This window comes from Aquarana catesbeiana, linkage group LG05, assembly GCF_042186555.1.
Source record: "Aquarana catesbeiana isolate 2022-GZ linkage group LG05, ASM4218655v1, whole genome shotgun sequence".
In the NCBI taxonomy this organism is placed as follows: domain Eukaryota; kingdom Metazoa; phylum Chordata; class Amphibia; order Anura; family Ranidae; genus Aquarana; species Aquarana catesbeiana.
In genome coordinates this window covers 424,118,879-424,134,367 of record NC_133328.1, presented here as the reverse complement: position 1 = coordinate 424,134,367, position 15,489 = coordinate 424,118,879, and the positions used below count along the sequence as shown (strand labels likewise).

The following is a 15,489-nucleotide window of genomic DNA, read 5'->3' as shown; positions in this document are numbered from 1 at the left end:
AGTTCAGCCACTTAATCGTTCCTACAGGCGGCGGGAGGGGACGTTCCCCCTCTCGCCCCCCTCCGGTGCTTCTACTTGACTGGTGAGTCTACTTGACTGGTGAGTTGAGCATAGAGATTTCTGGTGACCAGATGGTCCCCAGTCATCTCTATGACCCTCGGAGGCCTGGGCGCGATGTTATGACGTCATGTTTGGGCCAGTGGAAGTAAACAATGCTGGAAAGGCCGAGACAGGTTTTTTTTTTTTTTTTTTTTTTTTTTTTTTTTTACATCTCGGTCTTTCCAGCCTGAAGGAGAGATGTGGGGTCTTATAGACCCCACAGCTCTCCATAAAGAGGACCTGTCACATACTATTTCTATTACAAGGGATACGTGTAAAGAGATCTCCGCACTTAGTACATAAAATAACCAGCAGCTGCATATGAACTTTTCTTTTTGTTTGCACGTTATTTGCACTTGCGATATTACATTGCACACGTTATGATTTATTTAATTTCAAACTGTATCAATTATTGCACAATTGCACTTTATTATATAATTTTTGAATGTATGCACATGTATGTGATTCGCATGAATTGCACTTTTTGCCCTAGTGCTGCACTTTTATTTAAACATATTAAAAGGGATGTTTACATTCCTTGTAATAGAAATAAAAGTGATCAAAAAAAAATTTTTTTAAGCGAAAGTGTAAAAAAAAAAAAAAAATTTAAAGCGCCCCCGTCCCTGCGTGCTTGTGCACAAAACTGAACGCATACATAAGTTGTGCCCACATATGTAAACGACGTTCAAATCACACATGTGAGGTATCGCTGTGTGCGTTGGAGCAAGAACAACAATTCTAGCCCAAGACCTCCTCTGTAACTCCAAACATTTTTAAAGCGTCGCCTATGGAGATTTTTAAGTATCAAAGTTTGGCACCATTCCAAGAGTGTGCGCAATTTTAAAGTGTGACATGTAAGGTATCTATTTACTCAGCGTAACATCATCTTTCACATTATACAAAAAAAATTGGGCTAACTTTACTGTTTTTCTTTTCCCAAAAAAAGTGTTTAAAAAATCGCTGCGCAATACCGTGTGACGTAAAAAAGTTGCCACGACCGCCATTTTATTCCCTAGGGTTTCTGCTAAAAAACATATATAATGTTTGGGGGTCCTGGGTAATTTTCTAGAAAAAAAAATATGATTTTTACATGTAGGAGCGAAGTGCCAGAAATGTCATGCTCTGGCTACCCCCAATCATCTTTGACCCACAGAAAAAATGTTAGATTTGCTTTAATACCAGAAAAAATACTTTTGTCCCTGTGTCAGGAAGTTAATCAAAGAGCATAATTGTTCTGAATATTTTTGTTGTGCCCTGTGGAGTAAATTAAGTAGAAAATTGGTGTTGGCTAAATTTCGGCATACTAACGTGATATTGGCAGTTGTATCTGAATTACCAATTATGTTGCTCAGAAAATAGAAATTATGTCATGTGTCCTTTTTTTTTTCTCTACCCATCAAGGTGGACATGAGCTTTCCCAGGTCATGACTTCCCAAGGTCTGGTGTCTTCATCTAATGGACCACATGAGATCACGCTGACCATTAATAACTCCAGTTTAAGCCAGGTCTTAGCCCATGCTGCTGTCAACACTCCAACCACATCCTCAGTGACCCCTCAGGAGATCACCCTTACCATATCTGGTTAGTTAAAGTCTTCTCTGGATTGCGTTAAACACTGCCGGAAATCTGAGTCCAAATGTAATATGTTAATCTATATTCTGGGTCTATAGTTGACAATGTAAAAAATTGTAAATGAAAATTTATAGTAAGAGATCTACTTTGAGTCATTCAGTGGCTAAGTGGTTGGCCATTCTTCCTTACGACACTATCTTGCCATCACTGTCTACATAAAAAAAAAAATGTTTCGCTAGTATTAGTTTGAGTGCCCTGTTGGTACTGTGCTTTATGCCGTAACCCAAGTGACATTCAGCATAAACTGGTTTTATCGAACATCTTTGTGCTTTGTTGTTATGACCGTGGCAAAAAATTTTGGCAGGTGTTTTACCTGCAAAAAAAGAATTTATAATCTTGCCCAGCCATTTTATAATCTAGAAATCCTGTAAACAACAATTACAGAATGTGACCTCTCTCCCTCTACTGGCCCAACCTGTTACTGGGTATTGAAAGATAAGCAATACACTAATAAGATCAATACTGTGCTTTCTTCTTCTAACAATCAGCTTTCATGGTGTTGTAATAAAGCCCGATTGGCATTAAGGTTAGCAAAGTTTTACACCTTACTACCATTTATAATACATTGAAGGAATTTTTTAATGAATACATAACTTAGTAATTGGTGATATGTTACTTAGTAAATCCACCTAAAGTAGATTTTTGCCTTACCATTGTAAACAGGCATTGATTGTCCTGTGCACTCTGTAAATTGCTACATGGTGTTGGAATATTAATATTTATAACACCAGAGATTGTTGATCCAGGGAATATCCAATTGCCTTCAGGGATCAGGAAAGATTTTTCTCCCGCTCAAACAAATTGGACAAAGTTTTGTAGAGTTTTTTTTTTTTTCTATTGGTTGAACTAGATGGACTTTTGTATTTTTTCAATATGACTAACTTTATAACTTTGACTTTGCCCTTAAACCAGACGTGTTACATGAAAAGGAGGTAGTAGCTGAGAACGATCCCTCTCCTTTTCAGGAATCAGAACAGAATGACACACCTGTCGCCGAAATGTTATCCATGCTTAAGTGTCCCTTAGTTATCCTTGTTGGTGCTGTATGTTCTTGCTTAGTGTTAAAGCAGTCTGAGTCTGCTCACTCTAAAGGTATCCATCATGGGGTCCCTTAAATTTCCTAAACCAGGTAAGACTTTCCCAGTCTGCTCACTGGAAGAGCCTGTTCTAAATAGGGACTGGCTTCACCCAGAGAAGATTTTTACTCCTCCAAAATGCTTTGCTCAGCAGCATCCTATTAAAGAAGGTTTCCTGCAAAAGTAGGCAGTTCCTGTGGGTAGATTCTGCCATTTCTTGTCTTAATAAGACACTCACAAAACCCGTGAAAGATAAGCCCATGTTCAAGGACCAAGTAGACACAAGGTTAGGTGCCCTTATTAAAGTGTTTGTTATTCTAATTTTTTTTTATCCTGTTCCCTTAAAGCATGAATAACAGCACAGTGCTTGTGCTCTGTAATTTGGCCCCTCATATCAAATATAATACCTGGCTGATCCTGCCTGGTTCTGCCCTCCCCCTGTAAACTGACCACGGTTTATCATGGCTGCTGAGCCCTGACACTGTGGTCAGTTTTGTGCCTCCATCAGCCACAGCTCTCCCCTGTCCTCCTCTCCCCCTCCCTGCCTGTCAGCTAGTGACAGTGCCACTCTGCTCCCTGCCTGTTCCCTTCCTGTGCTAAAAAATAAAAACTATGATATAATCATACATCCCCCTATGTTAAATAAGGATATGTGCCCCACTGCATGTGTTTTATAAAAAATATACCGATTGTACCTACTTTCAAAGCACCTCCCAGCTCTCACATGACTGCTCACCTCTCCTCCCCTCCTCCCGGTTGACGTCAGCGGGAGTTCTCGGCCCCTCCCGCTGTAGTTGTCAGCTCAGGAGAGAGAGGTGAGCAGTCATGTGAGCGCCGGGAGGTGTTTTGAAAGAAGGTAGAAATTGGCATATTTTTTATAAGACATGGGGCACATGACCCAGAATTCTAGCTTCATCTTAATTGATGCCTCATTCCATAGTCAGATAGACCTTACCTACTTTGTGAATGGCTTGGTAGTCACACTCTGTCAGATGATTCTTCTCTCCATCCATATGTGCAGAAACCTTTGACCTCAAGGCTGGTCAGCTGAGCTCCCATGCAAAAAGTAACTTGATTGAGTAAACTTTGAAGGTTGACACCTTCAAAGCTTAACCAGTACTCCACCAGTAGATTTTCTACTCCTCAGGTTAGGAAAGATTTCTTTAGTCCCTCTTAGTCTTCCATTTTCAAATCGAAGTCCTTCCTGCCCCCATTGGCCAACATCAAGCAGACAATACAAACTTTTACAGTGCTTTGGTTGAATCTTCAATTTCAGAACATCGTTTGACTCCTCTCACAGTTTGGAGTACCTGGACCTAACCTTAGACATGGCCCTATCCAGAATCTTCCTGCCTCAGGACAAACTTCTGTTTCTTCACTATTATGTGATCTTCAACCCTTACTGTGTGCTGTGAGCCAGGGGGTTTTGGTTTACTGTTAAAATTGGCCCAATTTCCTTGCATTATGTGCCTATGTTGGCTCATTTCAGACCTTACTGAGGTCATAGTTGGCAGGATAGTTGGTTCTGCCCTCCCCCTGTAAACTGACCATGGTTTATCATATCTGCTGAGCCCTGACACTGTGGTCAGTTTATGTGCCTCCGTCATCCACAGCTCTCCCCTGTCCTCCTCTCCCCCCTCCCTGCCTGTCAGCTAGTGACAGTGCCACTCTGCTCCCTGCCCGTTCCCTTCCTGTGCTAAAAAAAACTATAATATAATCATATAAACAAACGATGTAAAACCTGGAGCTGAGGATCAGTAACAAATATACATCAAACCATCAGTTAATACAGAAATAACTGACTGGCTAATATGTGGTATCAACCACATACCGAAAAACAGGTGAAAAGGTGTGGATGATGGATAAAGGTAAGTAGCAGTCTCTAATGAACACTCATGTACTATACAGTTGATGAGTGCACCATTCACCAAACAACTCTTCCACCACGTGCTTCAGACACCCCCAAGGTGTTTAAACTCACCAGAACCCAAAGATTATCAGACCTCTCTCCGCATCCTGCGGTATAATAGATCCGTGTATCCTTATAGAATCCTTTGAAATCTCCGGACATAGAAAAAGAGACTCCACATAGTCTAGTTCCGTTTCACCATTTATTCAAAAAATTTGTTAAAAGTCCAATATTCAATAACACAGTGCCAGTCCTGAAAGTGTTCGTATAGCTCAAGGTCGGTTCTGTATATGCTATGAGCCAATTCACTTTCCCCAAAGGCTAGAAGCTGAAAGGACCTGATGTGCTTCGGTGGAGATCGTAGTGATCTCGGCGTTCCGCACTTCCTCCTTCCGGTTCCAACTCTTCAGGTCCTGGAATGCACAGCGTCAATGACGTGATATCTGGTCGCTGCAAGGTCACACACTGACACGTTTCATCATTACGACTTTGTCAAAGGGCCTGTCTATAAGGATACCCGGATCTATTATACCGCAGGATGCAGAGAGAGGTCTGATAATCTTTGGGTTCTGGTGAGTTTAAACCCTTTGGGGGTGTGTGAAGCACGTGGTGGAAGAATTGTTTGGTGAACGGTGCACTCATCAACTGTCAACTGTATAGTACACCAGTGTTCATTAGAGACTGCTACTTACCTTATCCATCATCCACACCTTTTCACCTGTTTTTCCGTATGTGGTTGATACCACATATTAGCCAGTCTGTTATCTCTGTATTAACTGATGGGAGCGCTACTTTGATGTATATTTGTTACTGATCCTCAGCTCCAGGTTTTACATCGTTTGTTTATATGTATTTTTGATTTTAAGTGGCTGCTGATAGAGATATTGTGCTATATATATATATATATATATATATATATATATATATATATATTTATATATATTTTTTTTTTTAATGCAATTTATGGTATTTTATGGTATTTTTTTTTTAGCAACACCAGAAGTGGTGCTGCTCAAAAGGAAGCAGACATGATCCTGTCTAGGACAGAACTACATGTTCTGGACCTGTCTGCCAACCACATCTCTAGTTTGCAACATTGGCAGGTGGACATTCTCAGTCATCAGCGTTTGGATCGAGGAAAATGGGCTTTTCACCCAAAAGTGTTTCAAGCCTTTTTGCCACATGTGGGAGATGCTGCATGTGAATTTTCTGGCTTCCAGAATCCGTAACAAACTGGACCGTTTTATTGCCAGGTCCAGAGACCCTCAGGCCTTCACAGTGGATGCTGTGCTGACTGTTGGATGAGTTCAACCTAAACTATGCCTTTCATCCAGATTCACCCTTACTGTATCTGCACTGCAGGATCCAGATGGAGGGCATCACACAGAATTGGCCCAGGAAGCAGTGGTACTCGGATATATTCAGACTCCTGGTACCCCTACCAAATTGCTTGAATCTCCTATCCCAAGGGTGTTAACTGTTGAATGGACGTGGTCATCCATACTCTCTTGAAGGATAGGAATCAACATCTTGTAAAGTCTACCTTTGCACCTGGAAGACATATTTTGGTACATTTTCTATTCTAGGTCCAGTCTGGTCTGGATCAATATTTGGCTTTGAGTACCATCAGTGGACAAATCTAGTTAGTGTTTTCACCTTTTAGAAAAAATGTAAGGTAAACTAACTTTGTGCACCCTCTCCACACCCCTGGTCCTCGCTGTACTTACTAACGTGGATGCTGTCAGTGCAGTCCGGGGATTTGAAATCCTCTTCTCTCTCTTTTATCTGTGCAGCGCTTCCAGGACAAATCGGAACAATGCTTTGTGGTGGCGCTGACTAATCAGAATTGCTCTGCTTCGTCCCGGAAGCCCAGCATTTAGAAGAGGGAGAAGAGCTTGGCAAAAAAGGTGAAGTAACACTTGTGCACAAATCTCCTCCTGTACGCTTTTCTGTGTCTCTTTGGGACCGTAATCTGGTTCTCTTGACTCATCAGAAGGCAACGTTTAAGGTGCTGTGTTCCTTCCTCCCTAACTAGAATATTGGACTTGCTTGCTTATGTCCTACCCTGAAACAAGAAATTTCTCTATTGTCTTTACATTGTATGCAGTGTGAAAGTCTACCTCTCAGGTACTGCCTTTTTTTTAATTATATTAAGGATAAGGATCCCACCCTGTTAAGGCACACCAGACCTGTTAGTGCTTCATGGGCTTTTCAATATCAAGCATCTGTTTCCTAGATTTACAAGGCAGCTACCTGGGCTAATGTAAACATGTTTGTAAGGTTCCACCGGGTGGTTGTTCAGGCCACCTCCAATGAGAGTTTCAGACATAAGATGCTACTAGCTCTTGCTCCCCCTCAGTAGGACAGCTTTTGGATGTCTCGTGGTAAAGATTAAAGTTCCTGGGTCTTTTACTGTACTACTGAGAAAATCAGATTTTTGACATACTAGTAAAACCTGTTTCTTGGAGTACAGTGTGGGAAATAGATCCCTCCCCTGTGTTCTTATGATCTCCCTAAACTAAAGCTTTGTACACACTACTAGTTTTTTTTTTTTTTTTTCAACCTAAAAAACTGACAGCTCAGGTCAGTGCCGCTGTACTAACAATCCATTGTACAGTGATTTCCCCTGCTGTGCTATTGTGTTCTGACAGAGGACGGCCCCTCTGCCAGAACACTCCGGTCAGCATTCTCAGCCATTGGCTGAGAGCACTGATTGGGAGCCGATTGGCAGACCTTTTTCGGTCATGCCCCTTCAACAGAAGCCAGCTGAACGACCAGCTTCTGGCAGAACCGACTGCCGTAAACACGAGCCAAATGTTGGTCGGTTTCTATTGAACTGGCCGATGCTGCCCGACATTCATGCCATGTTTACTAGGCTTTAGGCTAACTTAGAGTGGGAGGTGTTAAGTAGGGGAATGTCCCTGCAGTTTTTTGCAAGTATCCAACCATTGAAAGGTAGTTTCATATAACCCATGTTAAAGACTAAAATTCCCGTGTCTGTATGCCAAGAGATGGCTTTCAATGGCAAGTCACAAATTCTGTTTTGTGCAATGTTGGTCATTGATGTTTAGACACCTGCTAATTTGCAATATTGACTTTGATAACCTCTGTTCATTTCAACAGAGGTCTGCAGATCACCTCTGCCTTTGAATAAAACTAAGAGTATAATATTAGTAAGAGAATATCTAAATCATGAATTCTAACATCTGTGTACTGGAACTCTTTTAGCAATATCACTTTGATATACTGTACATTATTACAGTAGACTTAAGCTAAATCATCATTGACCTTGTGGGTTTATGGAAATCTTGCAGTAGGGTCCCGGGATCACCCAGGACACTGCTGGAATACTTTAGGGTATAAATTTGTACATATGGTAACTCTCTAAAATGTCATTAAAATGTTTTGTGAATTCTAAAATGCTTTATAGATGGACAGTGATAATTGTTTATAGGTCTTGAATAGTTGTAATTTCTTTCCTGCCACAAAAGCAGCACATTTTTCCCTTTATATCTAATTACCCATAGAAATACAACAAACTCAGAGCATTGATTTTAATCTATTTTACCTAATTAGGTCAAGATCTCATGCAGCTAGGTGCTGCAGGAGGCAGTGAACTGAATGGGAACCTGAGATTAAATACATCTGCAGTTACCAACCAGACTCCAGAGACCTCATTATCACTGAGCAACGATCACATTTTGTCACAGGCCACTACGCTAACCACTACTTCAGGTATGGTAATATGTGATTCATTTTCTTTGTTTTGTATACAGAATAAAGTTTTTATCAGTTACCTAAATAATAAGCTGTCCTAAATTTAGGCTGCTACAATATAAGCATGCTTTCATTGTATTACCTTTGGAGAACACTTTTAAGGCATTGTGTACAATGTTGACTTCTGAATTATGTAATGCGGCCCAGCCCATGTGCACCTACAGTGGTGCTATCTTTACTGCAATGCAATGAATGACATGCCTAAAATCATTTTTTTAATTGAATGTTTTGCATTAGCTCAACTGGTCCCATTGAGTCATATGTTGGTCCCAAAGGCCTTAATTATTTACCCAGTGCCTGCGTAAAGTATTGAGCAGTAGATTATGTACATGCACTTTTACAACTGTACCATTTTAAGAAAAAAAAAGAAAAAAAAAAAAGAGATTCACCATTCTGTAAAAGTCTGACTCTAAAATTTGTTGAACAATTTTAACATAAAACTGCACAGATTTTATATATGTTATCATCTACATTATATAATATCATCAAAAGATTCAGAGAATCTGGAGAAATCTCTGTGCACTAGGGATAACACAATATTGGATGCCTTAATCTTCTGTCCCTCAGATGGCACTACGTTAAAAACAGACATGATTCTGTGATGGATATCACTGCATGGGCTCAAGAATACTTCCAAAAATCACTATCATGCAAAGAAGAATCCATATCTAAACATTATCCAGAAATGGCGCTGTCTTCTCTAGGCCATACTGCATCTATGAAAACAGCATGGCTTTACAGTGGAAGAGTCCGGGTGCTTTCCTGGCCTGCCAGCAGTTCAGACCTTTACCAATTGAAAATATTTGGTGGATCTTGAAACCAAAAATACGGCAAAAAAGACCCAGGACTCTTGAGCAGTTAGAATGTTATATCAGGCAACAATGCGACACCATTCTCCCCTCAAAACTCCAGCAACTGGTCTCCTCAGTTCCCTGACGTTTACAGAGTGTTGCTAAAAGAGGAGATGCTACACCATAGTAAACATGGCCCTGTTCCAGTTTTTTTTTTTTTAGATGTGTTGCCGCTGTCAGTTTCAAAATTAGCTTAGTTTTTTCTTAAAATGGTACTTTTTTCAGGTTAAACATTTTGATATGTTTTCTATTTTCTATTGTGAATAAAAAATGGGTTTATTCGCAAACAATTTGATTCAATTTTTATTGTAGATTTTACACAGCGTGCAAAATTTTCAGGAATTTAGGTTGTACATTTAGGATGCCTGTCAGCCCACTCGGTTGATAAATAGCACAGGTGGCCCTAAAAGGCTATTTTTGAGCATTGTGAAACTTGATTTGTTATAAGCTTATATTTCCATAATGCATTTTATTTGGTAAAATACTTAGTGACTATGAATTCCTAGAATACAACTCTTGATCAAATATATATATATATGTTTTTTGTTAGAACTGACCACATCAACTGGCAGTCTTCCTAGCACCACCTCAATCACTCAAACCCCCGTGTCTACTCAGAATTTGGTTATGTCATCTGGAGTGGGAGGAGATGGAAGTGTAACTCTAACCTTAGCTGACACTGAGAGTATGTTGTCGGGAGGACTTGATACTGTGACCCTGAACATCACTCCCCAGGTATGAACTCAATTTACAATATGCTGTCTTGTTTCCATAGCTAGTGTGACAGCTTAGTTTACAAGTAGTCTGGGCACAGTAATAATTAAACAGCTTGGTGTTATGCAGCCATGTAGGATGAATACAGAATTTGTGGGCTGTTCAACTCAATATATTTTATATTTAAATGAGCAATAAAAAGTTGGGAGGACAATTAGATGAACAGGCGATCAAAAGATGACATTTTTCTAAACAGATTTACAGCTGGGAATGCAATGAAAATTTGGGTAAGATAAATTGGCAGGTCAAAATAAACACATTATTATAAAATTTGACATATTGCGATTAAAATTTAGAAGAATATTTATAGGATGATGTGAAAATGTGCTAATTTAAAATAATAATCCCAATGCTTGAGGAGGGTTGTACTGTCTCATGTATCATAATCTACATAGAGGCATGTACCAATTTGTAAAAAGGCTAAACCTAAAACAAATCCACTGTTGTGAGCTGAAGATTTATGGAGACAAGTTAACCAAATAAAATGCAGACGGATTTTTCAGAATTAAAGATTCACGTCATATTAATTAATCAGATTAGAAACTTTGTGCAGGTACTCACCAATTCTGCCACTGTCGACCATGTTTTAGTAAAGATATCTAAAGATTTAACATGATGACCAGATATGCATGTGCAATATGGCTACCTAATGCCTGCACTTTTGCAAGTTGACTGTACTTATCAGCTATAGTCATCCTGACATACAATTTTCCATAAGGTGATTGGCCAAGAAGACTTACCATACTTTCCCACAGTATCACTGTTTTTAACTGTTTTTAATCTAAAAAAATATCACTATAAATCAATATAGTCTTTTAAATAAAATATTTTGTAGGTGGGTCCTTCCCATTACTTTCTTATTTATTTTATGTTTGTATATTTTTTTTAATTAAGTAATTAAGAGAAAATGGTGAAAGTGGCTGCGACACAGCCTGAACAGGTAGTTTGTAAATTTTTGGCAGAACATCAACCAAAAGAAAATAACCACTTCAATACCAGACACTTTTGCCTCTTCCCGCCCAGGACAATTTCTAACTTTCAGCGCTGTCGTACTTTGAATGACAGTTGCGCAGTCATGCAACGCTGTACCCAAACTACATTTTTATCATTTTCTTCCCACAAATAGAGCTTTCTTTTGGTGGTATTTGATCACCTCTGGGGTTTTTATTTTTTGCTAAACAAACTAAAAAAGACCAAAATTTTTGAAGAAAAAAAAAAGTTTTTTTTCGTTTTGGTTATAAAATTTTGTTTTCTCCTTCACTGACGGGCACTGATGGGGCGGCACTGATGAGGAGGCACAGATATGTAGAATTGATGGGCACTGATAGGTGGCACTGATGGGCACTGACAGGCGGCTGTGATGGGCACTGACAGGCGGCACTGATTGGCACTGACAGGTGGCACTGATGGGCGGCACTGATAATGAGGTACTGGTGAGGTTCTGACAGGTGTTACTGTAGATTGGCACTGTGATGGGCAGCTGATCACATGGTAAGAAGCCTCTGTCAGAGGCTGTGCTGGCGGCGCGCTCTGTGGTCACCAAGTCCTTGGGACAGCTGATCACATGATGTAAACAAAAGCCAGTAATCTGCTTTTTTTTTCCTCAAGCTGACAGCATGAGGAGAGCAAAATAAGCCAATTACTGGCTTGTATAAATGGAAATCAGTCCCACACAGTGACAGCCACTGCTGCTAACCAGTGCCACCTACCTGTTCCACCTACCTGTGCCCATCAGTACTAGTAACTGCAGCAGTGCCCACCAGTGCCGCCTCATCAGTGCCACCTATCAGTGCTGCCTTATCAGTGCCCATCAGTGCAGCTTCATCAGCGCACATTAACAAAGGAAAAAAAATACCCCTTTGCAAATATTTATAACAATCTATGAAAACTGTTTTTTAGTTTTAAAAATGTTCGGTCTTTCTTTGTTACGTATAGTTACACATTTACATAGTAGGCGAGGTTGAAAAAAGACACAAGTCCAACCTATCTGTGTGATTATATGCCAGTATTGCCTTGTATATCCCTGTATGTTGTGGTCGCTCAGGTGCTTATCTAATAGTTTTTTGAAACTATCGATGCTCCCCGCTGATACCACCGCCTGTGGAAGGGAATTCCACATCCTTGCCGCTCTTACAGTAAAGAACCCTCTACGTAGTTTAAGGTTAAACCTCTTTTCTTCTAATTTTAATGAGTGGGCACGTGTCTTGTTAAACTCCCTTCCGCAAAAATGTTCTATCCCTATTGAGAGAGAGAGGGTGGGGCCTAGCCACGGCTCCGTGTCTGAATGAACACACAGGGCAGCGGCTCGGCTCAGGTGCCCCTATAGCAAGCTGCTTGCTGTGGGGGCACCCGGCAGGAGGGAGGGGCCAGGAGCGCTGGCAAGGGACCCAAGAAGAGGAGGATCTGGGCCGCTCTGTGCAAAACCACTGCACAGAGTAGGTAAGTATAACATGTTTGTTGTTCTTAAAAAAACAAAAAACAAGACTTTAGTATCACTTTAATCCTTTTACTGCCACCACAGTAGGTACTACAACGGTAGTATCGGTGGGCATGTAAATCTGACAAGTGGGATGTCAGATGGAAGCGATGCACCAAATCACTTCCACACACACCTCTGTAGGTGTAGATCCTCCCCATCCCGGCTCAAGCTGCACTCTTTTATTTCAGTGATAGACAGGTGAGACAACCCCTGATGTCTCAGTAATGAGTCACCAAAAATGCATCACAAAGGGAACTTTTTGTCCCCTATGTGATGGGGGGAAAAAAAAAGTTTATAAAGAAAAACAATGTAAAAAATGTAATTCTCCCCCTCCTCCCCCTCCTCCCCCCTCCTCCCCCTCCTCCCCCCTCCTCCCCCCTCCTCCCCCCTCCTCCCCCCTCCTCCCCCTCCTTCCAAAAAAAATAATTATTATAATTATAGAGTTTGACATGCTGGCTATTTACTCGTTGCAACCTCATATTTTATATTTAACAATACAACTGTGTAATTTATCGCATCTGTGCGCCCTAAAATTAGCTTTAGTATATTTTTTTGCTGACATCTTGCGTTGCGTTTCATTAACTGTTGCGCTCATGTTGTCTGACATAAAAAATTGGAACTACCACTATTTTATTCTCTAGGGTGTCTGCTTTCAGCAAATATATAATATTTTAGGGGTTTTATGTAAGCTTCAAGCCTGAAATGATTTTTTAAATATAGGCAAAAAATGCAAAAACAGACCTGGTAGTGACATGGATAAAACATGAAGAAAAGCAGCTTAATCTGCAATACTCCTCTTTATTCCAGAGCTGCCATTTTCCTTTAAAATATCGCTTTTCCACCACTAAATGTTATCCGTCCTCCAGGTTGAATGACCACCAGTTTTATTCAGCCCACTTCCTCTGAGCCTAGGCTGCCATGGACTGGTCTCCTGGGGCAGCATCATCGCTCAATCTGGGCTCTGAGTATTGCTGCACTACTTGTTCCTCACATGTTAATTTTGTTAGTAATTCATTACAGCAGCAAGGATATTTTCTATTAATGCAAGCAGTGCAAGTGTGTAAACTGCTTCTCATTTTACTGTTCTGTCACAGGCTGGGTAAGAAATCCCTTAAGGGAAATATCAATTTTTATTACAAACTATACATATACACAGGGCTTTTTTTCTCAGAGAATAGGTCCAGGAACTCCCCTTTTCGAGTCACCCCTTGTCCTCGCCTCCTATCCACCTCTGAGCACCGTCCTTTGGTTCCATCCTCTACCCACCTTCCTGTACGCCCCTTTTTAGAGAATACAGAACCAAGTATAATTTTGTGGTGCTAAGTGATTTGTATAGATTTTATTAATAAGCATTAAGATATACACCCTTCTTTCAACAATATACCCTCCCTTTCAACAATAGACCCCCCCGCAACAAAATGACCCTCCAGTAACAAATGATCCACCCTAGTAACAACAGATCCACGCCAGCAACAATAGACCCTTGTCAGCAACAATAGACCCTTGTCTGCAACAACAGATCTCCCAGCAGCCAGCATCAATAGACCCTCCAGCAGCCAGCAACAATAAACCCCTCTCTCATCAGTAGATCCCTCTCAGCAACAATTGCCCCCCAGCAACGACAGACCCCCCCCAGCAGCCAGCATCAATAGACCCTCCAGCAGCCAACAATAAAAATAGACCCTTCCCTCAACAGTAGATTACTCCCATCAACAACAGATCTCCCAGCCACACCCCAGCACCCTTTGCCATAACATATATTCACTGCAGGGGGTGCCGGAATTGCGTTCCCCAACGTTCCCGCTGAAAAAAAGGCCTGCATATACAAAACATCAAGTGAAAATGGTGTATGACAACCATACATTAATATTGGAAGAATTAGATACAGACATCTAACACGTTTCAGGACTCCTTCAGAGGTGTCTAATATACAGTAAATACAACTTTCCAAATTTTTGAGTGATAAATCATATGGTGAAGCTTAAGAACATGCATCAGCGTGCCATGCGTTGTTATTCCCTGACACCCAGCCCGATGCGAACATTCGTAGTGAAGAGACGGGGACTGTGTGATGATAGAAGATGGATATAACCCCAAATGGGAACTTGGATCAGTGGGACCACTGTATATTGCAGAAAATCACTGCACCAACATGGTCCAAACTGAGAATAGTCCTGAGTCAGTTGTTTGGTGATGAAGCCAGGTGGTCAGTATTTCCAAGTTCAAAAAGCGAGTCCACAACTGTATGAGCTTCAGAGAGATAGACACACATCCAGCCAATCAAAGAACCCTGTGTGCAGACAGCTGCTACCTGGATGCTTAAAGGGGAGGGAGAGCCGACACCCAACCCGATGGGACCATAGGTCCACTCAGAACAGGCCTGCAGTGATTCCCCCAGCATACGGTCTGAAGAAAAGGGGGACTGTGTGATGTTGGAAGATGGGTATACTCCCAAATGGAAATTTGGATCAGTGGGACCACTGTATAGTGCAGAAAATCACTGCAATAGTCCTTAGTCAGTTGTTTGGTAATGAAGCCAGGTGCTCAGTATTTCCAAGCTCAAAAAGCGAGTCCACACCTGTATGAGCTTCAGAGAGATAGACAGCAACACGTTTGGCCGATCAGAGAACCCTGTGTTTTGTATATGTACAGTTTGTAATAAAATTTTATATTTTTACAATTCTTACTACCTCTTTGACTTTAATCTACCAGTGCCACTATAGTCTCACCCTTTGAGGGATTTCTCCATTTCCATTTATTAGGGATGATGGCACTCATCCATTGCAGCCATATTCCACATTTACAGGCTGGGCGAGGGACAAGCTCTCAATGTTTCTGCAACCACTCCAGCCCCGGAAGGATTTGCCTCTTTCCTGACCAGGCCATTTTTGT

General features: G+C 41.0%; 1 protein-coding gene across 2 annotated transcripts in view; it reads left to right on the top strand.

Annotated features, from left to right (window-relative positions):
• The window catches only part of ZNF236 (zinc finger protein 236), a 461,432-nt gene that overhangs the window by 351,279 nt on the left and 94,664 nt on the right, over positions 1 to 15,489 (top strand). For both annotated transcript variants that reach the window (XM_073631228.1, XM_073631227.1), the window contains exons 26-28: positions 1,501 to 1,680; positions 8,293 to 8,451; positions 9,895 to 10,079. In XM_073631228.1, the coding sequence (XP_073487329.1) occupies positions 1,501 to 1,680; positions 8,293 to 8,451; positions 9,895 to 10,079 (524 nt within the window). The remainder of the gene's footprint in view (positions 1 to 1,500; positions 1,681 to 8,292; positions 8,452 to 9,894; positions 10,080 to 15,489) is intronic.